Consider the following 25,571-nt stretch of genomic DNA (forward strand, 5'->3'; position numbering starts at 1 on the left):
TATATATATATATATTTACCAAGTTACACTACTCAAAAGGCATCCAATTGGTGGAACGGCCCAGATACAGAAGTCCATGTATTTGAACGCAGGTCTGATTGTAGTCGTCTGCTTGAAATTGAATTATGGTTGTTGTGTACATAGATCCACAGGTCTTTATACAGTTTTTTTCAGACTGGAATTGCATGTTAGGAATCTGGTATTTTTGGAAACAGTGCACACAGACCATAATGATCATACCCAGACTCTCTTTGGATGGTGGTCAGAGGGACAGGGTGGTTCCCCCTAAATTCCTCACCACCATTACCACAGCAGGTGTGTGAGTATTTATACACGTGAAGCTATCCCTTAAATGCAGTTGCGGAAACCAGAGCATACCAACATCCATAGAGGGTAAGGGGGTTGGTGTGTGCAGGTGTGCTTGCTACTGTATATGTACATTCAGGTCTGTGTTTCTGTGTCTGTGTCTGCCTTAAAGACAGTGGAGATATCCTTTTTTCATTTTTTTAACCTTTCATCTGGTACTGTATCTGTCTGTTTAGGGACTTTCAGAGAGGCTGGGACCAGTGCCATATGGGAGGGTCTAACTTCTTACTTAGAAGTGTTTATAGTTCCTGGATGTTACGCAACAGTTAATATTACCCTTGTCAATGGCAAAGCACCAGACTACAGTACACCCCATTCCAAAGCATACATTGAGAGGGTATGGCATATAAGAGCACAGCTTTCAACCATAGATTGTATTGTTTGTTTGTTTTTTACCTTTGGAAGATATCATTTAGTATAAGTTGCAGTATTACTGTAGTTTAACTTTTTGGTCACAACAACATTTTCTACTCACAACTTCAAGCACTTGATTTATTGTCCTGTAAATGAGCACAAGAATGGAATGAGTTACTTTAGGGTGTGAATCTTCATTTCTGAAAAAAGGAAAGAAAACAAGAGAGGGAGAGATAAGAAGGAAAGGTAAACATAGATATCAGACTGAGTGGCTGTTGGAGAGCCTACACTCTAAGCTGTATGTCTGCCAGGAGATCACATGCTCACATGAGTGTATTTTCTCTCTCTCTCTACTCCTCCTTCCCTCCCTCCATGTGGTATCCAGTGTTGGAAATCCCCAGCTGCTTCCCCTCCCAAAAACAATCCCTGACGCTCCCTCCTAAAATGGGAGTGAACAGATAGACTGCTTCTTTGTTGCCTCAACGCCCCCTCCCCGTTTTACTGTCTGAAGAATGTACACACATACTTTACACACACACACACACACACACACACACACACACACACACACACACACACACACACACACACACACACACACACACACACACACACACACACACACACACACACACACCCCACCCACACATCCGGCACGTGCATGGACCTAGGAGTGGGATGCAGTGTCCCATACCCCAGGCTGATCCAAAGCCCACACTTCCCCTCTGCAGCAGAAACAGCAGCAGCAGCACTGAGCTGTCTGTCAGTTAGCTGTTCCGTAAGCCCTGTGTTAAGCTTGCTGCGCTGCTCGGTATGCCAGCGGCACTGCCATGCAGTACAGTACTCTCCTTATTAATCTGAGAAGCACAGGGTACTGTAGTACCCTGAGTCGGTGTGCGTGTTTGTGTCGAGGGTGGGTGGGATAATGTAATGGGGTCAGCAGAAAGCAGAGATAATATGGCTTTAGGTTGGCGATATGTTGTGTGCTGACCTGGGGGGGGGGGGTTACGCAATAGAGATGATTTCTATGCAGGAGAGGGCACGACGGTCTGTTTGTCTCCGCATGTGTCTCTCTTGCTCCCTCGCATCGCTGTGTGTCCCCGTGCCAGTGGATCTCTATCGTTTCATTATCCCTGGCAAACTCTCTGTCTCCCTCTCTCTCTATTTATATCTCTCTACCAATCTTTTTCCTCCCTCTTAGTCTCTCCCTGTTCGCTCCTCTCATGGCCGTTCTACATCCCACAGTGCTGGTGTCCTCTGCCTCAGCGTTTCCCTGCTTGTCCTCAGCTATACTCAGAGCTGCTGCAATGTGTGTGAGGTGATTTGAGGGAACCTTGGTTGTTTCTCTGATCCTCTCCAACAGGGAAAACTATAGGCACTTTTGCTGGCCATGCAGCTCTGTCCCAGGGTCCCTGCAGCCTGCCTTCGTCCTGCACGATACTTGGGCTCCCGCCAGCTCTCAGGCAGCGGTTATGTAAGAGCTAGCATACCCCCCCCCCCCCCCCCCCCTGAAATTCACTCTCCACTGATGTGACCTTCAGAAGTAATTGGCAATAAAAGTGTGGCGGAGCTGTTTACTGAGAGACTGGCAGCGCCTCGTGTTGGGCGGCGCTGGGGCGGGCAAGGGAGTGTTAACTGTTTCAGGCCCGCCACTGATGTAATGGTGTCAGACAAGAACAAAATAAATCATCTCTCTGTCCTCCATGATTCTGACTACAGATCCATGTGACACACCCTGAAAACAAGTGCAGAGACAAGTGGAAACTCCATGGGGGAGTCGTCTCATCTTTCCACTGCTGAAATGTGATTGTAACTTCCATTAAGATTACCTTATCTTTGGCCCTGTATCGCAGTGGAGCAGTGATTCAGCCCACTATACCACAATATAGTTTACGTCATACAGTCTGAGAAAACGTACAAGTGGGACCAATGTTGGCGGTCATGGGTATAGCTGTGTCCAGGGCTGATGCCAGCAGTTCCATGGGAAAAGCATGGGCGACCACCAGCGTTCAGATCGCTGGGACTCACGGAAGACAAATAAGGGCAGATAAGGCCCATAATGATTGTCATGCTCCACCACTGAAAATGTTGACGGATCGTAAACCCATTGAAAAGTAGCTTTATGATGTTGTGCTTTAATTGAATTCGACAAGTGAATCAGGGTTAAAACCTTTTGAGCCTTGTTTGCATGCATCATCCTTTTTCCTGTGCAAATGGATGTTTTACGTAAACAGGGGCCTGATAAGGGGAGATTCTTGTCTAGTCTCACAATTACTCAGAGTCAGCATGACTGCGTTACTGAGGCACTGTGGTCTGTCTGTGTATCTGTCTCTGCCTTTTCACTTTGCACCATTTAAATGTATCACATCCGTCAGTCTGTCTCTCTCTTCCTAAAAGTCCTTTTTAACATTGGTGTTCAAGCAAGCGTTTCATTTCAGCAGTCAGCCCACAGAAAATCAAATGTCTCTCTTTTCTCTTGGGGTACTTTGTCAAACATTGAGTATGAACAACATCAACAAGTCAGCATTAGCTAATGTGTTAGGTTTTTAAATGTATTCGTACATGTTTTGTTTCCATTTGCCTGTATTATTATGCACTGTTTCACTAATAGGCCTACTTGTAGCGCCATCATGCCACTAAAAGCCATATCTGCAAGTCTGGTTTGTCCCTTAAAGCCCTTGGCCTTCATTTTAGGACCTGCAATTTCTAATCTGCTCACATTAACTAAACAGTCCATTCATTGTCCTACGTCAAGGTGTTCATTTTGCAATGCAAGCAACTGGGAGAAAGCAGGGGCAACCCCATGCAGGCATATGAACACAGGGAGAGTATAATAGTGATGTTTGATTATATAACACAGACACGTGCTCTAATAACAGTAGAGACTTAGCATAGAAACGTCAGATAAGGGCGTGTTTGTTGTGCCCTTCGTCGTGGCTGGCTTTGAGTCATGCGCTTTTATTGCTGTCGGGCACATGATGGGCCAACTGATCAACTGTAACCAGCCAGACATACAAGGAGGTCCTTGGTGAAGCGGGCATGGCCTTGCATTGATCTGTTTGCACTGTGAGGCAAGTGACCTGAGAGCTGCCTGAGGTTAATTTGCCCACGGACTGTGGTCTAACCCAGACCTTGACTAACCCAGACCATTTGTCTTATCTGTCTATCTATTCAGCTGGCCCCTCTGCCGGCTGAACCTGAAGTCCCTGCTGCAGATGTGAGTTCAACACCCATATTGCCTGGGCCTCAGCACAGCCTGGGCCTTAGCACTCTAATATGGGTGATTGTAGAATATAGATAATCTGAGTCATCCATCCTCCCCGCTCATCAAGATGGAAACAGTCAAATCCTTTCCCTTTTCACTGCCCACTCACCAAAACACACAGACGCAAATGTTTCCCCTTGTGGATTTTTAATTATGCTGTGAACCGACCCATGTACAGTGAGGGAAAAAAGTATTTGATGCCCTGCTGATTTTGTACGTTTGCCCACTGACAAAGAAATGATCAGTCTATCATTTTAATGGTAGGTTTATTTGAACAGTGAGAGACAGAATAACAACAACAAAAATCCAGAAAAACGCATGTCAAAAATGTTATAAATTGATTTGCATTTTAATGAGGGAAATAAATATTTGACCCCTCTGCAAAACAGGACTTAGTACTTGGTGGCAAAACCCTTGTTGGCAATCACAGAGGTCAGATGTTTCTTGTAGTTGGCCACCAGGTTTGCACACATCTCAGGAGGGATTTTGTCCCACTCCTCTTTGCAGATCTTCTCCAAGTTATTAAGGTTTCGAGGCTGACGAACCTTCAGCTCCCTCCACAGATTTTCTATGGGATTAAGGTCTGGAGACTGGCTAGGCCACTCCAGGACCTTATTGTGCTTCTTCTTGAGCCACTCCTTTGTTGCCTTGGCCGTGTATTTGGGTTCATTGTCATGCTGGAATATCCATCCACGACCCATTTTCAATGCCCTGGCTGAGGGAAGGAGGTTCTCACCCAAGATTTGACGGTACATGGCCCCGTCCATCATCCCTTTGATGCGGTGAAGTTGTCCTGTCCCCTTAGCAGAAAAACACCCCCAAAGCATAATGTTTCCACCTCCATGTTTGATGGTGGAGATGGTGTTCTTGGGGTCATAGGCAGCATTCCTCCTCCACCAAACACGGCGAGTTGAGTTGATGCCAAAGAGCTCCATTTTGGTCTATCTGACCACAACACTTTCACCCAGTTGCACTCTGAATCATTCATATGTTCATTGGCAAACTTCAGACGGGCATTTATATGTGCTTTCTTGAGCAGGGGGACCTTGCGGGCGCTGCAGCATTTCAGTCCTTCACGGCGTAGTGTGTTACCAATTGTTTTCTTGGTGACTATGGTCCAAGCTGCCTTGAGATCATTGACAAGATCCTCCCGTGTGGTTCTGGGCTGATTCCTCACCTTTCTCATGATCATTGCAACACCACAGGGTGAGATATTGCATGGAGCCCCAGGCCGAGGGAGATTGACAGTTCTTTTGTGTTTCTTCCATTTGAGAATAATCGCACCAACTGTTGTCACCTTCTCACCAAGCTGCTTGGCGATGGTCTTTTAGCCCATTTCAGCCTTGTGTAGGTCTACAATCTTGTCCCTGACATCCTTGGAGAGCTCTTTGGACTTGGCCATGGTGTAGAGTTTGGAATCTGATTGATGGATTGCTTCTGTGGATTTATGTCTTTTATACAGGTAACAAGCTGAGATTAGGAGCACTCTCTTTAAGAGTGTGCTCCTAATCTCAGCTCGTTACCTGTATAAAAGACACCTGGGAGACAGAAATCTTTCAGATTGAGAGGGGGTCAAATACTTATTTCCCTCATTAAAATGCAAATCAATTTATAACATTTTTGACATGCGTTTTTCTGGATTTTGTTGTTGTTATTCTGTCTCTTACTGTTCAAATAAACCTACCATTAAAATTATAGACTGATCATATCTTTGTCAGTGGGCAAACGTACAAAGTCAGCAGGGGATCAAATACTTTTTTCCCTCACTGTATGTCCCGTTTCCCTCCCTCCATTCATCCCTCCATCCCTCTGTAGGTTTTTGAGTGAAGAACAGTTTCCTTACCTTCTTTCTGCCGGATCTTGGAGCAGCGTGCTGGGTGTTTTTCCATGGCAGATGGGAACATGGGTTTACACTGTGTCAGTACCACTACTAGTACACTGCACTGACTCCGTTATGTCATCTGGAAAGGGATGGGTTTTTTCTCATGGTTTGAGTTGCGTTTCTGCCCCTTGCAGCCTGTTGCTCCCTTGTGTATTTAACATGGTTTCATTTGTGCTGCAACTGCAAAGTAACAATGGAGTCACTCTGAGCCATCTAGTTTGTTGGTTGAAATAACCCAATATCAAAGGTTTGAACAGCAAAGTTTACACCTTGTTTTAGCGTTGTGAACGTAAAAAAGTTTAAAGTGATTATGAGATGTGAAGTTAATGGGATGGTTGTAAATAAATGTTATTTTATTTCTAACAGCAAGCCACCTTGTTATTCAATTTTCTTCTCTAACCGGTGCTTAAGACTATTTTCACGAAGCCTTGCATGATTATGTTCCTACCCCACATCCACCCCAACACACCACCCACCTCCCTATGTTAACTGCATGAAATCCTTTGGCTCAGTTCCCTGCATGTAAGGAAGGTGACTAATGTGCACAGTATTAACACCCCTCTCTTGTTTTGTTTTTGTTTTCCCCTAATTTTCCTTTTTTGGACTTTTCTTTGATTTACTTTCTGCTAACTCACCTCACCCTTAGGAGCTTGATCCCAACCAGCCCCAGAAGCAACTGGAGGACCAGAGAAGGGTAGGTACAGTCCAGTACGGTCTGATCCTCTCCGTTCCGGAGTTCGCCAACCTGCTCTCTCTGGCCCACCACAGCTGGCTGTCCTGATGCACTGATGCACCTGACCTGGCCTGCAGCCACTCTGCTTCCACAGCATGCCCACCTACTCACAGGGTTACCCCCCCCCCACCCCCCCACTAACAAACTGGCCACTGGATGTGGGTGTCAATGGGTTTCAGGAGGAATATTAGGGAAATGATATGTACTGTATATGAGTTGGAAGACTGCTTTTGAGACACACTGTATGAGGCGCGATGCTCAATCAGAGTTGAGATCAGAGGTCAGATTTTTAGCATGCTCTGCCTCTTACCTGGCAAAGGTTATAAACAAAGGCAAGAAAACAATATTTTCTAAGAAGCACACTGTTTCCACTGATTGAAAATGCAGGGTTAATATCTTGAGACTGACTGTATGAGGGTGCCAGTCCCAATCAGAGTTGAGGTATTCTAAGCTGATAACACTGATGTTGGGAGTCCTTATCTCATGATGACGAACTAGGCTCAATCCTCTGACATCACCTCTCTCCACCAGGGTGAAGCTCTGAGGCAGATTCTGGTGAATCGTTACTATGGGAACATCAAACCTGGGGCCAGACGAGACAGTGTGACGACGTTCAGCAATGGTCCTGTCCCCCCTGGAACAGAAGGGAAACCTCGAGCAGGTACCTGTCTGTCTCTGTATCTCTGTCTCTCTGGATAAGGTGGTACGGACTGGCTGAATATCTCAATACCTCAGAGTATTAAAGTTTTCAAATCAGGGTGATGAGTCATGGTTGGTCTCTTCTCCATGCTTGGAGAAAAGGAATGAGTTCCTTCCTGTTCACGCTCCGCCTCAAATCAAATGTAATTTGTTGCATGCTTTGTCAACAACAAGTATAGACTAACAGTGAAATACTTACTTACGGGCCCTTCCCAACAATGCAGAGAGAAAAATAGAAAAATTATAGGAAAAAATTATAACACGAGGAATAAATACACAATGGGTAACAATAACTTGGCTATATACATGGGGTACCAGTACCAAGTCTATGTGCAGGGGTAGGAGGTTATTGAGGGCAACAGGATAGATAATAAACAGTAGCAGCAGCATATGTGATGATTCAGAAGAGTTAGTGCAAAAACGGTCAATGCAGATAGTCTGGGTAGCTATTTGGTTCACTATTTAGCAGTCTTGACTTGGGGTTGGAAGCTGTTCAGGGTCCTGTTGATTCCAGCCTCGGTGCATCGGTATCGCTTGCTGTGCGGTAGAGAGTACAGTCGTCCAGAGTACAGTCGTCCAGTACAGAACGTCCAGAGCTGCCAAATCGTTGACATAGAAATTGTCATCCAAATCAAGATTAATGAGCGCTGTTCTGATCTCCAGAAGTTTTCGGTCATAGGAAATGATGGTGGAGTCATCATGTACAAAATAAAGTTAAGATAAGTGTAAAAAAAAACACAAAATAGGTCAGGAGCCCGTAAGCGGCTGCTATTCATTGCAGCCCCATTTTAATCATGCCTGCCTGCCCCTGTCCTCCATTAAGCCTTTGGACCCGGGGTCTGTCCCTCAGCATACGAGCCCTCTCCTCTGGCTGAGCCAGGACGTGCTGTTGCCAGGCGACCAGAGATATGGGCTCTAGATTAGAAAGTCCTGTGGAGTGTGGACACACCTGCTCCCACAGCCAGAGAGTGGCCCTCTGGGTAACATTATCACACGTCGACTTCCTCGTGTGGCTGGAGAAGTCATCATGACTGGATGAGGCTAGCTAGTCTTAGCCAGGAAATACAGCTATTTTCAAGGGACTGAATGATGATCACTATAGTTGTGGCATCCCGTCTTTGGTTTAGTTGTCCATCAAAATGAATTTCATTACATTATATAATAAGCAAATGATGCAGTGAATCAATGAAGAGGAAAGAGACAGATGGATCTATTCATTCTGCCCATTTGACAATCCTTTTGATGTAATTCAATTCTAAAGTATTTGGTCTGTAATGTCTTTTTCTTTATGTGTGGGACCCCAGTAAGACTAGCTGTCAGCCATTGGCGTCAGCTAATTGGGATCCAAATAAATCCAAAATCTATTGAGTGGTGGAATAGTAGTTTTACTCTCATTTAGAGTGACAAAGTTCTCCTGTGTACTGTATGTCATTGTTCAGGCTCTTGATGGCTCTCTCCCTGTACCTTTCTCCCTGTCCCGCTCTCCCTGTCTCGCTCTCCCTGCCCTTCTCTCCCTGGCCCTCTCTCCCTGGCCATCTCTCCCTCTCCCGCTCTCCCTGTCTCGCTCTCCCTGCCCTTCTCTCCCTGCCCTACTCTCCCTGGCCCTCTCTCCCTGGCCATCTCTCCCTCTCCCGCTCTCCCTGTCTTGCTCTCACTGCCCTTCTCTCACTGTACCTTTCTCCCTGTCCCACTCTCCCTGTCTCGCTCTCCCTGCCCTTCTCTCACTGTACCTTTCTCCCTGTCCCGCTCTCCCTGTCTCGCTCTCCCTGCCCTTCTCTCCCTGGCCCTCTCTCCCTGGCCATCTCTCCCTCTCCCGCTCTCCCTGTCTCGCTCTCCCTGCCCTTCTCTCCCTGCCCTTCTCTCCCTGGCCCTCTCTCCCTGGCCATCTCTCCCTCTCCCGCTCTCCCTGTCTTGCTCTCACTGCCCTTCTCTCGCTGTACCTTTCTCCCTGTCCCACTCTCCCTGTCTCGCTCTCCCTGCCCTTCTCTCACTGTACCTTTCTCCCTGTCCCGCTCTCCCTGTCTCGCTCTCCCTGCCCTTCTCTCCCTGGCCCTCTCTCCCTGGCCATCTCTCCCTCTCCCGCTCTCCCTGTCTCGCTCTCCCTGCCCTTCTCTCCCTGCCCTTCTCTCCCTGGCCCTCTCTCCCTGGCCATCTCTCCCTCTCCCGCTCTCCCTGTCTTGCTCTCACTGCCCTTCTCTCACTGTACCTTTCTACCTGTCCCACTCTCCCTGTCTCGCTCTCCCTGACCTTCTCTCACTGTACCTTTCTCCCTGTCCCGCTCTCCCTGTCTCGCTCTCCCTGCCCTTCTCTCCCTGGCCCTCTCTCCCTGGCCATCTCTCCCTCTCCCGCTCTCCCTGTCTCGCTCTCCCTGCCCTTCTCTCCCTGCCCTTCTCTCCCTGGCCCTCTCTCCCTGGCCATCTCTCCCTCTCCCGCTCTCCCTGTCTCGCTCTCCCTGCCCTTCTCTCCCTGGCCCTTTCTCCCTGTCCTACTCCTCCCGTCCCTCTTTCCCTGTCCCTCTCTCCCTGTCCCACTCCTCCCGTCCCTCTTTCCCTGTCCCTCTCTCCCTGTCTCTCTATTTCTACCTGTCTCCTTGTCCCTCTCTGCTTATCCCTCTCTTTCTGCCTCTCTCTCTGTCCCTCCCCAGTGGTGAGTTCAGGGGCGGCCGCGGCCCAAGGGGAGCTGACCCTGCATGAGGTCCAGTGCCGCCTGGATAAAGAGGGAGCATCCGACCTGGTAATTGACCTCATCATGAACGCCACCAGCGATCGTATCTTCCAGGAGAGCATCCTATTAGCCATCGCCCTGCTGGAGGGCGGTAACACGGTCATCCAGGTGAGAATGAACCCGTGCCAGGTGCATAATGTAATATGAATAGAACATGCTAGAGAGGCGGTAGAGGGAAAGAGACTGGGCCCAGAGGAGGAGAGCAGGAAGTGGAGGCAGAGCTTGAACTAATGATCTGTCTGGTGGGAGAGGTCCAGGCTCTGAGTAGCTCCCCAATGTGTCACCACAGAGTTTCTAAACCCAGAGGCAGAACAACCAGAGACTTCCGGAAACGCTTGCGAAATAGACCATACAGACCAGGTTGGGGTCTGGGGTTTGAGAAGTCAATGAGAAAAGTGAATGATTCTTCTTTAGTTGTTCATTTTCTCTAAACCATAAGGAACAATCTAGATTCGAGCCAATGTTTTAAGTAGTTGAACATGTTATTATTCCAACCTAGTGAAAGTTTTCATTTTCATCAAAAATAACTTTATATCGAAGGAGGAGCTCAGCTAGCCAACTTCGCATTGGCATCACCTACAAGTGTGATCGGGATTTGTATTGGAGAAGTAGTTTTAGCCTATCTTCATGATGTACTGTCTTTGGTGTCACCACCTCCTCTCCTCTCAGCCAGTCAGCCAGGGGTTGCTATAGCAACACAGTCCTTCACTTCTCTAACCTCACAGCAAGATTGAGAGAGGAACAGGGGATGGTGGGGGGAGGGTGTGCTGCTGATTGTAGGCCAATTACATTTCCCTGCTTATCGCCCACGTTTGTGTGTGCGTGGGCTTGTATTTGCATAGTAGTTCTACCTGATGAACCCTGGCTTGGCTTCACACAGCTCAGGCAGTGTACTCAAAGGCACTCACATGACTCTCAGGTTACATAACCACAGCATGTCCCTGGCTCATTAATACAGAGAGCCTCAAATCATTCAGACTTGGCTTTTAACTGGGTAGCACTGTACTGTCAAAACAAGGGAAGAGGAGCAGCCATGGGAGCCCCAATGTTCCAGACAGAGCAGACACCTGTAGAACAGCCATTCCCTAGGTAGTATTCCACCTTCCCACTGGCTAGACTCACACAGATCCACAAAATACAAATAAATGAAATAAAAATATAGGACAAAACACACATCACAACAAGAGAGACAACACAACATCACATAAAGAAAGACCTAAGATGACAACATAGCATGGCAGCAACACATGACAACGCAGCATGGCAGCAACACATGACAACGCAGCATGGTAGCAACACAACATGACAACAACATGGTAGTAACACAACATGACAACAACATGGTAGCAACATAAAACAGGGTACAAGCATTGTTGGGCACAGACAACAGCACAAAGGGCAAGAAGGTAGAGACAACAATACATCACGCAAAGCAGCCACAACTGTCAGTAAGAGTGTCCACGATTGAGTCTTTGAATGAAGAGATTGAGATAAAACTGTCCAGATTGAGTGTTTGTTGCAGCTCGTTCCAGTCGCTAGCTGCAGCAAACTGAAAAGACAAGCGACCCAGGGATACGTGGGCTTTGGGGACCTTTAACAGAATGTGACTGGCTGAAAGGGTGTTGTATGTGGAGGATAAGGGCTGCAGTAGATATCTCAGATAGGGGACAGTGAGGCCTAAGACGGCTTTCTATTGTGCTAAGAGCAGCCAGCAGTGTGTGCCATGGGCGTGTCTTCCTTTTGGCTTTGTGGCAATGCTTTCTTTTGAAGTTTGGGTTAGTGTTTGCAAAGTCATCTGTGTCGTGTGTGTTTGGTGGTTGCCAACCCCATGCGAGAGTGTTAATTCTGAAGAGTTTCTCACTGCAGTGTGGGCGAGTGTGAGAGTTGAGCAGGGGAATTACTGCAATTACTCAGTGTGATACTTCTGTCGTAAGGGAATCAATCGCTGATCCTGCCTGCCTTTTTTTTTTATTAGGTAAAGCGTATTCGTTTATAGAACAATTTTGTCACAATGATCTCATTTCCTCCCACTCTTAAACACCATTATGCTTTCCTGCACTCCCACTGGGGCCTTGGAAAAGCCCTCCCTTCAGGAAAGCATTGCAGATAGCTGCCAGGGAAAGTGATTCTTCCTGCTTTGTAGCCAAGGAGCCTGCTCAACTTCAAACAGGGCTTCTTGTTTCATAATGCCAGTTTGTTTTTTTCCTTCTTGTTTTGCAGGGGACAAGTGAGCTTTGTTGCGGGGTCACATATGGTGCTGAGTCAATCTAAAACATATCAGCAGACGCATCACATTTCTTCCTGTTGCATAATGCTGGGCCCGCTGCCCCTCTTCTAGGACAGAAGGGCTCTTGTTGCCCAAATGAAAAGCAGGACAAAAACATGCCACAGATTTATCCATGCAGTTTGTTTGTTTGTTTTTGTGATAATCTGGGGCCGTCGCCAGGCCAACGGGATTTGCTTTGGGAAAGAGGGAGGAAGGGAAGGGAGGAGGGAGGGGTCGTATGAAGTGCCAAAGTGAAGGCAGCGTTGGGAGCAGAGCTGCAGCACTGAGCTGTGTGTGCCAGCCATGCTGGGGGAAAGGGGCCAGGTTCTCTGCAGCCCTCTCCTCTGTGTGCTCCCACCACTGGGGACATTAACTCTCTTAACATGCCCACTGATTATGTTCTCACCATACTAATGAAAGACTTTCCTATGAAGGCTCCTGCTTACTCTGATTTCTGACAAGATGGCTGTCACTGACACGGCTTGTGTAATTGGGATTCCAGGCCCAGCTGTAATTATGGCTTTCATTGTTTGTAATCCATTTGACTCCCCTTTTAGAAATGTTGTGGGTAGTCAGTCACATCATTTTGTGAGCATGAAGCGTTCTGTGAGATTATGTTTTAACTCCTTGATGCCTTTCTCTGGCTTTCTCCTGGGATATCAAATCAAACATGGAAGAAGCGTCCTGCTCTTCCTCCTTGTGGCGCTCGACGGCACCAGACTCCCCAACATTACTCACTCAAGCCACCTTCAGTACGCACACCTGCCTTTCCCCACCACGCGCATCAGCGCTCATTGGACACACGTGGACTCAATTACTTGTGTAATTTCCTTCCCTATATCTGTCTATTTTCTAGCTCTGTTCCCTGCTTCGGGATTGTCATATGTCCTTGTTTACAAGTGTGCTGACGCTGTTCCTGTTGTTTTCTATGTCTGTTCCTGAATAAATGTTTGACTCCCCGTACCTGCTTCTCATCTCCGGCGTCAGGTCCTTGCAGTATGGACATGCTCACCATTTATGGCTACTCCAGTCCAGAGACATATAGTCCCATGTAAGGCTCTGCTCCAGAACTGATCCAGGTCTCTCTTGAAAAAATAGATTTGTATCTCAAAGAGACTAACCTGGTTAAATTAAGGTAAAACATTTTTTTGTTTTTGTTGAAATCCAAATAGGTCGAATAGTAGTGATAAGCGCCAATTAGATTGCAAAGCTGTTTGCTCTGTCTGGAAGGCTTTCTGGCCCATACTGAGGCCCACACTATTGGCTACTACACTGGCAGTAGGCAGAACAGCCTGCAGGCTATAGTGAGGTCATTGTAATGTTTCATGGGATAAACTGCATTCCTCCTCTGTAAAACCTGAAATTAGGTCATTGTTCAGTATTTGACTCTTTAATTTAACTTGAATTGTTTGTTCTTTGCATGATGGAACATTGCCTTGAACAAGCTTCCTGGTTCACTATCAGTTATTATCAGTGCTCAAACGCCAAACCGCTTTATGTTCTATTTCCATCTTTGTCTTGTGAGAGGGATATAAAAAACATAACTTATTAGAAAACCCATCCCTTCTAGAGAAATGTATTAATAGAAATGTCAGAGAGAGACGGGAGGCTGGAAACTGACATCTCATTTTGAGTCATTCTGTCAGAGCCACATACTGTAACTGCTTTGCTTACAGGCTAAGGAGGCTGGCTGTAACTGCTCAGTCAGCCTGTAACTGCTCTGCTTGCAGGCTGACTGAGGAGTGAAGGGTCATTTTATTTACTGTACATGGGCATGCTACCAGATGGTTTAATTTGACGCTACCCATCCCTTTAGTGCGATAATTGTCATCAACAACCGCTGAATAGCATAGCGCCACATTCACATAATATTACAAAAAATATTTATATTCATGAAATCACAAGTGCAATATTGCAAAACACAGCTTAGCCTTTTGTTAATCCACCTGTCGTGTCAGATTTTGAAATTATGCTTTACAGCGAAAGCAATCCAAGCGTTTGTGTAAATTTATCGATCGCATGACAAAAAATTAAGTACACTTAGCATCAGGTAGCTTGGTAACGAAAATCAGAAAAGCAATCAAATGAATCGTTTACCTTTGATGATCTTCGGATGTTTTCACTCACGAGACTCCCAGTGACACAACAAATGTTCCTTTTGTTCCATAAAGATTATTTTTATATCCAAAATAACTCTGTTTGTTTGGCGCGTTAAATTCAGAAATCCACAGGAAAGAGCAGTCACGACAACGCAGACGAAAATTCCAAATAATATCCGTAATGTCCAAAGAAACATGTCAAACGTTTTTTAGAATCAATCCTCACGTTGTTTTTAAAATATATAATTGATAATATATCAACCGCAAATGTCTTTATCAGTAGGAGAGGGAAAAACAATAGCTGTCCAAACTCTGTTGCGCGAGCAAAACTCATGTGAGCGCGATGCTATCTTTCTGGCTCATTTTTCAAAATAAAAGCCTGAAACTATGTCTGAAGACTGTTGACACCTTGAAGAAGCGATAGGAAAAGGAATCTGGTTGATATCCCTTTAAATGGAGCAAAGGGAGGCTATGGAACATAGAGTTTTCAAAATAGAAGCCACTTCCTGGTTTGATTTTTCTCAGGGTTTCGCCTGCAATATCAGTTCTGTTATACTCACAGACAATGAGTATAACAGAACTGTGTTTTCTATCCTAATCTGTCAATTATATGCATATTCTAGCATCTGGTCCTGAGAAATAGGCCATTTACTTTGGGAACATTATTTTTCCAAACATACAAATAGTGCCCCCTAGCTTCAAGAGGTTAACTAATTGCCTAATGGATGTGTGATCTCATTTCTGGACTGTATTCTGAGGATATGTTTGGTTGCCTGTAATTAGAAGAACAATTACACAGTATAATGATTGAACTCTGCTTTCTGACTGACCTATCATTTCACAGGGCTGTCTGGTCACTGTGAACCTGTCTACTAAGCCTATCTCTGACAGAGCACGCAACACTGTTAAATATTTACTTAGTATTCAGACCCCTTGACTTTTTCCACATTTTGTTACGTTACAGCCTTATTCTACATTGTTTCCCCCCGCCCCTCATCAATCTACACACAATACCCGGTAGTGACAATGCAAAAACAGACAACAACAACAACAACAAAAAACTGAAATAACACATTAACATACAGTACCAGTCAAAAGTTTGGGCACCTACTCATTCAAGGGTTTTTCTTCATAATTATTATTTTCTACATTGTAGAATAATAGTGAAGACATCAAAATCATGAAATAACACATATGGAATCATGTAGTAACCAAAAAGTTGTTAATCAAATCAAAATATATGTTCTTCAAAGTAGCCACCTTGATGACAGTTTTGCACACTCTTGGCATTCTCTCAACCAGCTTCATGAGGTTGGAATGCATTTCAATTAACAGGTATGCCTTGTTAAAAGTTTATTTCCTTAATGATTTTGAGCCAATCAGTTGTATTGTGACAAGGTAGGGGTGGTATACAGGTATACTATTTGATTAAAGACCAGATGACCTGAACTCCACAATCACCCGACCTCAACCCAATTGAAATGGTTTGGGATGAGTTGGACCGCAGAGTGAAGGAAAAGCAAGTTTTCATCAAGGATCTCTCTGTACTTTGCTCCGTTCATCTTTGCCTCGTTCCTGACTAGTCTTCCAGTACCTGCCGCTGAAAAACATCCCGCCAGCATGAGCCTGCCACCACCATGCTTCCTCTTAGGTATGGTGCCAGGTTTCCTCCAGATATGACGCTTGGCAATCAGGCGAAAGAGGTCAATCTTGGTTTCATCAGACCAGAGAATCTTGTTTCTCATGCTCTGAGAGTCCTTTAGGTGCCTTTTGGCAAACTCCAAGCGGGCTGTCATGTGCCTTTTACTGAAGAGTGGCTTCCGTCTGGCCACTCTACCATAAAGGCCTGATTGGTGGAGTGCTGCGGAGATGGTTGTCCTTCTGGAAAGTTCTCCCACCTCCACAGAGGAACTCTGTTAGGCAAGGACATCAGCACAAGAACTGTTCGTTGGCAGCTTCATGAAATCGGTTTCCATGGCCGAGCAGCAGCACACAAGCCTAAGATCAGCATGTGCAATGCCAAGTGTCGGCTGGAGTGGTGTAAAGCTCGCCATCATTGGACTCTGGAGCAGTGGAAACGCGTTCTCTGGAGTGATGAATAACTCTTAACCATCTGGCAGTCCGACGGACGAATTTGGGTTTGGCGGATGCCAGACCTTCCCCAATGCATAGGGCCAACTGTAAAGTTTGGTGGATGAATAATGTTCAGGGGCTGTTTTTCATGGTTATGGCTAGACCTCTTAGTTCCAGTGAAGGGAAAGGTTAACCCTACAGCATACAATGACATTATAGATTATTCTGTGCATTCAACTTTGTGGCAACAGTTTGGGGAAGGCCCTTTCCTGTTTCAGCATGACAATGCCCCCATACACAGCGCGAGGTCCATACAGAAATGGTTTGCCGAGATCAGTGTGGAATTACTTGTCTGGCCTTCAAAGAGCCCAGACCGCAACCCTATCAAACACCTTTGGGATGAATTGGAATGCCGACTGCGAGCCAGGTGTAATCGCCCAACATCAGTGCCCGACCTCACTAACGCTCTTGTGTCTGAAAGGAACAAGTCCCCGCCACAATCTTCCAACATCTAGTGGAAAGCCTTCCCAAAAGAGTGGAGGCTGTTTTAGCAGTAAAGGGGGGACCAACTACATAATACTGCCCATGATTTGGAATGAGATGTTCGACAAGCAGGTGTCCACATACTTTTGGTTATGTAGTGTATGTAATGTATGTAATGTATGTATGTATGTATGTATGTGCAGTACCAGTCAAAGGTTTAGACACACCTACACATTCAAGGGTTTTTCTTGTTTTACTATTTTCTACATTGTAGAATAGAACAAAACTATGAAATAACATATATGGAATCATGTAGTAATCAAAAAAATGTTTAACAAATATATTTAATGTTTTAGATTCTTCAAAGTAGCCACCCTTTGCCTTGATGACAGCTTTGCACATTCTTGGCATTCTCTCAACTTGCTTCTTGAGGAATGCTTTTCCATCCGTCTTGAAGGAGTTCCCACATATGCTGAGCACTTGTTGGCTGCTTTTCCTTCACTCTGCGGTCCAACTCATCCCAAACCATCTCAAATGGTCGGGTGATTGTGGAGGCCAGATCATGTGATGCAGCACTCCATCACTCTCCTTGGTGAAATAGCCCTTACACATCCTGGAGGAGCATTTGGGGTCATTGTCCTGTTGAAAAACAAATGATAGTCCCACTAAGCAAAACCAGATGGGGTGGTGTATCGCTGCAGAATGCTGTGTTAGCCATGCTGGTTAAGTTTGCCTTGAATTCTAAATACATCACAGACAGTGTCACCAGCAAAGCACCATCACACCCACACATGCGGAGATCATCTATTCACCTACTCTGTGTCTCATAAAGACACGGCAGTTGAAACCAAAAATCTCACATTTGGACTCATTAGACCAAAGAACAGATTTCCACTGGTCTAATGTCCATTGCTCGTGTTTCTTGTCCCAAGCAAGTCTCATCTTATTGGTGTCCTTTAGTAGTGGTGTCTTTGCAGCAATTCGCCATGAAGGCCTGATTTACACAGCCTCCTCTTAACAGTTGATGTTGTGATGTGTCTGTTACTTGAACTCTATGAAGCATTTATTTGGGCTGCAATTTCTTGAGGCTGGTGACTCTACGACTGCACTTGAAGAAACTTTCAAAGTTCTTGAGTTGTTCTGTATTGACTGACCTTCATGTCTGTCGTTTCTCTTTGCTTATTTGAGCTGTTCTTGCCATAATTGGGTTGCTACATGATTCCATATGTGTTATTTCATAGTTTTCATGTCTTCGCTATTATTCTACAGTGTAGAAAATTGTAAAAATAATCCCTTGAATGAGTAGGTGTGTCCAAACTTTTGCCTGTACTGCATTCGGAAAATATTCATACCCCTTGACTTTTTCCACATTTTGTGATGTTATAGACCTATTCTAAAATGGATGAAATAGTTTTTTCCCCCGCATAAATCAACACACAGTACACCATAATGACAAAGTTAAAACAGGTTTAATTTTTTTTGCAAATGTATATAAAATCTACTGATATTACATTTACATAAGTATTCAGAACCTTACTTAGTACTTTGATGAAGCACCTTTGGCAGTGATTACAGCCTCGAGTCTTCTTGGGTCTGACGCTACAAGCTTGGCACACTTGTATTTGGGAAGTTTCTCCCATTCTTTTCTGCAGATCCTCTCAAGCTCTGTCATGTTGGATGGGGAGCATCACTGCACTGCTATTGTCAGGTCTGTCCAGAGATGTTTGATTGGGTTCAAGTCCGGGCTCTGGCTGGGCCACTTAAGGACATTCCGAGACTTCAGCATTGCCTTAGCTGTGTGCTTAGTGTTGTTGTCCTGTTGGAAGGTGAACCTTCTAAGGTCCTGAGCACTGTGGAGCAGGTTTTCATCACGGACCTCTCTGTACTTGGCTCCGACCATCTTTCCCTCGATCCTAGCTAGTCTCCCAGTCCCTGCCGCTGAAAAATATCCCCACAGCAATATCCTGCCATCACCATGCTCCACCAATCAGGCCTTTATGGTAGAGTAGCATCATACCCAAGAAGACTCAAGGCTATAACCACTGCCAAAGGAGCTTCAACAAAGTACTGAGTAAAGGGTGTGAATGCTTTTGTAAATGTATAGTTTCAGTTTTAATTTTTTTAAATAAATTTGCTAAAATGTAAAAAAAAAAAAAAAAAAAAAAAAAATGGTTATGTCATTATGGGGTGTGTAGATTGATGAGGGGGGGGGGGGCTGTAACGTAACAAAATGTGGAAAAATGCAAGGCTTCTGAATACTTTCGAAGGCACTATGTATATGTATGTGTATATTCCTATGCGGTGGGATTCTTTGCAAATTGACGATCTTTGTGTTTCTGTCTTTTCATTTGCCAGAGTGGTGCGGTTGTCCTCGTAATCTGATGTTGCTTGGAGTGTTCTACTTGTGGTGTGGAGTTCCCAGTTGTTTTGTGTTTATGGTGCATATTTTTTTAGGTTTGTTTTCATTGTGTCTTTGTATATTTTATTTTGCCCTCCTTGCGTCCTCTTCCCCTCTGCCAGGTGTCCATAGAGGATTTATTTTAGTGGACGACTGAGAGAAGGTTTTAAAGACATTCTACTCAAATGCATGAAAATGTCATTATGTTGACATCATACAAATATACACGGAGTGTACATAACATTATGAACACCTTCCTAATATTGAGTTGCACCCTCTTTTGCCCTCAGAACAGACTAAATTTGTTCGGGACTCTACAAGATGTCAAAAGCGTTCCATAGGGATGCTGGTCCATGTTGACTAATTCTTCCCACAGTTGTGCCAAGTTGGATGGATGTCTTTTGGGTGGTGGACTATTTTTTATTATCACGGGAATCTGTTGAGCGTGAAAAACCCAGCAACATTGCAGTTCTTGACACACTCAAACTGGTGCGCCTGGCACCTACTACCGACTTGATTACACACAGGTGGATTGTATTTATCATCATTAGTCATTTAGGTCAACATTGGATCATTCAGAGATCCTCACTGAACTTCTGGAGAGAGTTTGCTGCACTGAAAGTAAAGGGGCTGAATAATTTTGCACGCCCAATTTTTCAGTTTTTGATTTGTTAAAAAAGTTAGAAATATCCAATAAATGTTGTTCCACTTCATGATTGTGTCCCACTTGTTGTTGATTCGTCACAAAAAAAAACAGTTTTATATCTTTATGTTTGAAGCCTGAAATGTGGCAAAAGGTCGCAAAGTTCAAGGGGGCCGAATACTTTCGCAAGGCACTGTATGTGTTTTAAATAAATCATATTTTTTGGGAATGGCACCAACTATTTAACAGCGGCTGCCCGTCATTGCTAAATGGAATATAGGGGAAACACTGTGTGTGTCTTATGTAACAGATGAAGAGGCCCACTATGGCAGCTTCTCCACCTGGCCATCTCCCTGTGTGAACCCTGGCCTGCCCTGTCATGGAGGGGAACAGGTGTCAATGCTGTTACTCAATAGGCATGCCGCAGCACGGTGATGTCCACCGAAGCCTGCAGTGCAACTTCATTTATTGCCACCGGCTCGGACTCACTCTCTTTTCAGCAACCTCCTTGAAAGCCAATAAACCCAGTTTCTGCTGCCCTTCATTTTTTTACATTTTTTTTTTACCTTGAGCTAAAACACTCTTCAGCAATCAGGCTATTTTCTCCACCTCAAAAACTTTAACTAACAAATATTATTAGGATTTCCCTTCCTGAGACTTTTCACAGTGTACTCACGCACTGTTCTCTTATTAGTAATCAATGATCTCGCTTATTACTACCATACAGTGTTCCAAGCACTCCTTATTTCCCCCCCTACAGTTCCACCATGCTGATGGCAGTGGCTGGCAGGGTTTGTGATTGGATACTGGTTGGTTGGTTGGTTGATTTGTTTGTTTTTCTATCCTCATATATGACCGGGTCTCTGTAGAACTCAGAGTGAAGTGAAGTACCACAGCATTCTCCCTCCCAGCACGCTCCTCTCCCAGAGCGGATCACCGTGGTTACCAGCTGGGTGGGTACGGTACGTTGCCCTGCAATGATTACAGCCTCAGCCATGTTGCTCACTGAAGCTTCAGGAGAGGAGGCAAGGGAGCGAGGGAGCCAGCGATATAAATAGAGCTTACATAACTGCCCCTTGTTGATGCCAAGAGCCGGGACAGCAGTGAAGAGGAGGAAAATAAAAAAGAGAAAGATAGGAATGCATAATGACCTTGTTTTATGTGGCGAGAGACCTGGGGGCGGGACTCAGCCTACTGTACGTGACGGTGAGCGCCAGGGTCGACAGGGGCCTTGGGGGGCTTTTGATACATAGGGCTTAGTGCACCCAGTGGGCCTTGCAGGCAGGATCTAAGCTGCTGCAGAGGACAAGCTGGTGGTTTCCTGGAAGAATGAATCACCAGGTTGATGGTGCATGCCCAGGGATAAATAAGCTTACCACCACAGCCATGCTGGTTATTAGACTCTAGAGGGCTATAGTGCAGATGCAACAGGTGCGTGCGTGTGGCTCTGCTGCACACTGCTTCAGATGGTAAAGGAAAAGGTTATTGTTCTACTCTTTCCCCATTCCCTGCTGCAGGAAAGGTCACAGCCTTCGTGCCATGGGAATGTTTTGTACACATGAACTGTATCCTTGTTTGAAATCTGTCATGCATATGGTTAAAGGCGGGCCGCAGTCCTGTGGTTGTGTGAGGGAGGGGATTAAATGTCACTTGGCAATGTCCAAGTGCTATTGAGTATCACCTGCAAATGGCACCTTAATGCCTAGGCCAGGGTTCCTGGCTGGCGGGTGGTTTTATGTGGCCCACAAAGTTTTCAGAGCCCCCCCCCCAAAAAAAAAATCTATATATATATGTCTGTGTGTATATATATATATATAGATATGTGTGTATATATATATGTGTGTGTATATACAGTGCCTTGCGAAAGTATTCGGCCCCCTTGAACTTTGCGACCTTTTGCCACATTTCAGGCTTCAAACATAAAGATATAAAACTGTTTTTTTTTGTGAAGAATCAACAACAAGTGGGACACAATCATGAAGTGGAACGACATTTATTGGATATTTCAAACTTTTTTAACAAATCAAAAACGGAAAAATTGGGCGTGCAAAATTATTCAGCCCCCTTAAGTTAATACTTTGTAGCGCCACCTTTTGCTGCGATTACAGCTGTAAGTCGCTTGGGGTATGTCTCTATCAGTTTTGCACATCGAGAGACTGAAATTTTTTCCCATTCCTCCTTGCAAAACAGCTCGAGCTCAGTGAGGTTGGATGGAGAGCATTTGTGAACAGCAGTTTTCAGTTCTTTCCACAGATTCTCGATTGGATTCAGGTCTGGACTTTGACTTGGCCATTCTAACACCTGGATATGTTTATTTTTGAACCATTCCATTGTAGATTTTGCTTTATGTTTTGGATCATTGTCTTGTTGGAAGACAAATCTCCATCCCAGTCTCAGGTCTTTTGCCGACTCCATCAGGTTTTCTTCCAGAATGGTCCTGTATTTGGCTCCATCCATCTTCCCATCAATTTGAACCATCTTCCCTGTCCCTGCTGAAGAAAAGCAGGCCCAAACCATGATGCTGCCACCACCATGTTTGACAGTGGGGATGGTGTGTTCAGCTGTGTTGCTTTTACGCCAAACATAACGTTTTGCATTGTTGCCAAAAAGTTCAATTTTGGTTTCATCTGACCAGAGCACCTTCTTCCACATGTTTGGTGTGTCTCCCAGGTGGCTTGTGGCAAACTTTAAACAACACTTTTTATGGATATCTTTAAGAAATGGCTTTCTTCTTGCCACTCTTCCATAAAGGCCAGATTTGTGCAATATACGACTGATTGTTGTCCTATGGACAGAGTCTCCCACCTTAGCTGTAAATCTCTGCAGTTCATCCAGAGTGATCATGGGCCTCTTGGCTGCATCTCTGATCAGTCTTCTCCTTGTATGAGCTGAAAGTTTAGAGGGACGGCCAGGACTTGGTAGATTTGCAGTGGTCTGATACTCCTTCCATTTCAATATTATTGCTTGCACAGTGCTCCTTGGGATGTTTAAAGCTTGGGAAATCTTTTTGTATCCAAATCCGGCTTTAAACTTCTTCACAACAGTATCTCGGACCTGCCTGGTGTGTTCCTTGTTCTTCATGATGCTCTCTGTGCTTTTAACGGACCTCTGAGACTATCACAGTGCAGGTGCATTTATACGGAGACTTGATTACACACAGGTGGATTGTATTTATCATCATTAGTCATTTAGGTCAACATTGGATCATTCAGAGATCCTCACTGAACTTCTGGAGAGAGTTTGCTGCACTGAAAGTAAAGGGGCTGAATAATTTTGCACGCCCAATTTTTCAGTTTTTGATTTGTTAAAAAAGTTTGAAATATCCAATAAATGTCGTTCCACTTCATGATTGTGTCCCACTTGTTGTTGATTCTTCACAAAAAAAAACAGTTTTATATCTTTATGTTTGAAGCCTGAAATGTGGCAAAAGGTCGCAAAGTTCAAGGGGGCCGAATACTTTCGCAAGGCACTGTATATGTATATATCAACACACATATATACATATATATATATATATATATATATATATATATATATATATATATATATATATATACATACATACATACATACACACATATGTGTGTTGATATAAAAGATTGTAAAAAAATTCCAGGAAATCACATCCACGTGATTTTAATTTGAGAAGTCTCTTCCCAAGTATTCCCACTCATGATAGAGAGACACGACATGGTTGTATACAAATGTAAGCAAGGTTTTAAATAATTGTTTTAGTCAAACAATATATTTGTTTGGGCTTCTTGCGTTTAATTTGCGGTCTACAATTGATTTGTAATTATGTTCTGGTCCCCTGACCATCCACTCAAGAAGAAACTAAATAATAATAATCTAGACCAGTGGTTCTCAGCTGGTTTTGCTCGGGGACTCGAATTTGACAATTGAGTGACGACCCAATAATATGGACTGTTGATGATTTCATTGTATTATGTTGTGTTGCAGACATTCCATAATGTTATTTTCCCAAGATATGTTTAGAAACCTGTTCAAGATAGTAGTGTTGCAGAGAATTAGAAACTGATAGGCAATACTAGTCAGCAAACTGACAAATTCCTACATTTGTGCAGATAGAGCCACAGAGCAACAGCCAAGTTGCCCTGACAGGGTTTTTCCTTAGCCAGCTCTATTCCTGCTGCTGCTGCTGCTGTTGTTGTTTTCTTGGAAATTGTCATAAGGCAGTCAGGTGTTGACATAATTATTGTCATCCAAGCGATTTGAGATGAAATTACTTGTTTATGGTCACAGTCATGAGGGTTTTCCCATTTGAACTGGGTAATGTTGTTATAAAGTTGCTTTCTGACAGTTGTCCCCTCTGTATGGTAATGGGTGGAGGTTTGCCTGCTTATATAACCACTGCTGATTTCTGATCACTATCAATGAATGACCATGGTTTTGTCAACAAGATTGACTTAACCACGTGTTCCTTTTTACAGTTTTGTTGTTTATTGGAAAGTTATTTTAAAGGGGTAGAAACTACTTCAGGTAACTTAATCTGAACGTTGTGCTTACTCTCGGGTCATGGTTACTGGTGGAATTCTATGAGTACTGTTTAATGCATGCACAGTTTTACTATAACATTTTCTGGTTTTCCTTCAACTTCTGTATACTGTATGTTCCATTATCTCAGACAGAGGGACTTCAATGAGTTGAGTCTCAACCTGGAAAGAATGCTGGTTATGTAAGAGGTTTTCAAACTGCCCCAGAATTCATGCGATAACTCCTGCCCGCCTCTGGTCTCCCCTCCCTCCCTCTTCCCTCTCAGACCAAGCACACACTTCGTGCCACTCGGGTGCTTAAAAAGTAGGGCAGGATTTTCCATCTAAATCAAATCAAATGTATTTATATAGCCCTTCGTACATTAGCTGATATCTCAAAGTGCTGTACAGAAACCCAGCCTAAAACCCCAAACAGCAAGCAATGCAGGTGTAGAAGCACGGTGGCTAGGAAAAACTCTTCTTTACCTTCATTTCCCCCCTTGTTATCTGATGTAACAGTGTTTGGGCTGAGGTTTGTTTGCAGTGGCTCCCTCCCTTCAACCACTCAACTGATTGCAAGCCTTATGTAAGGAGGGAAAATGGGACTGGATAATAGCAGCTGGAAAAAGCAAAGTCCCATGCATGGTAGAAAAAGTTGTCAAATTAGTGTGCAAAAAAAATTATTTGTTTTTATAGGTTTTGCAGCGTTAGACTGTAAACATAAAGTCCTATACTTTCACTTGAAGAGTTTTGTTCTGGTGAAAAGTACTTGATGCTGAATTTGGTTAAAGCCACCTTTGTTTGAGTTGACAAACTTCCTGTGATTGCTGTGTACCTGGCTGTGTTTGCTGTATAACTTTGTGTACAGTGCAGCCTGCCCTGCACAGTGCCAGTAGAGTTGTGCCCTTTGGGCAGAGAGCAGATGGTGTGAAAACAGGTGAGCACATGGAGGCACTCCAGGTTATTTCCTTGGCAGAGGGCTGAGGGTTATTTAACAGAGCTTCAGCGAGAGAGAGCCTCTGGGTGCATAGCAGACAGACAGACAGACGGAGAGACGTGGTCAAACTGCCAACAAACGGAACAACAAATATAC

The 25,571-nt window shown here is 44.6% G+C and overlaps 1 protein-coding gene across 1 annotated transcript in view; it reads left to right on the plus strand.

Moving 5' to 3' along the window:
• LOC139413352 (inositol 1,4,5-trisphosphate-gated calcium channel ITPR1-like) overlaps positions 1-25,571 on the plus strand; it is a 143,317-nt gene that overhangs the window by 70,513 nt on the left and 47,233 nt on the right. Inside the window, exons 41-44 of the mRNA XM_071160611.1 lie at positions 3,896-3,937; positions 6,514-6,561; positions 7,132-7,261; positions 9,944-10,131. Coding sequence (XP_071016712.1) covers positions 3,896-3,937; positions 6,514-6,561; positions 7,132-7,261; positions 9,944-10,131 — 408 coding nt within the window. The remainder of the gene's footprint in view (positions 1-3,895; positions 3,938-6,513; positions 6,562-7,131; positions 7,262-9,943; positions 10,132-25,571) is intronic.

Source organism: Oncorhynchus clarkii, chromosome 7 (genome assembly GCF_045791955.1).
Source record: "Oncorhynchus clarkii lewisi isolate Uvic-CL-2024 chromosome 7, UVic_Ocla_1.0, whole genome shotgun sequence".
Classification (NCBI taxonomy): domain Eukaryota; kingdom Metazoa; phylum Chordata; class Actinopteri; order Salmoniformes; family Salmonidae; genus Oncorhynchus; species Oncorhynchus clarkii.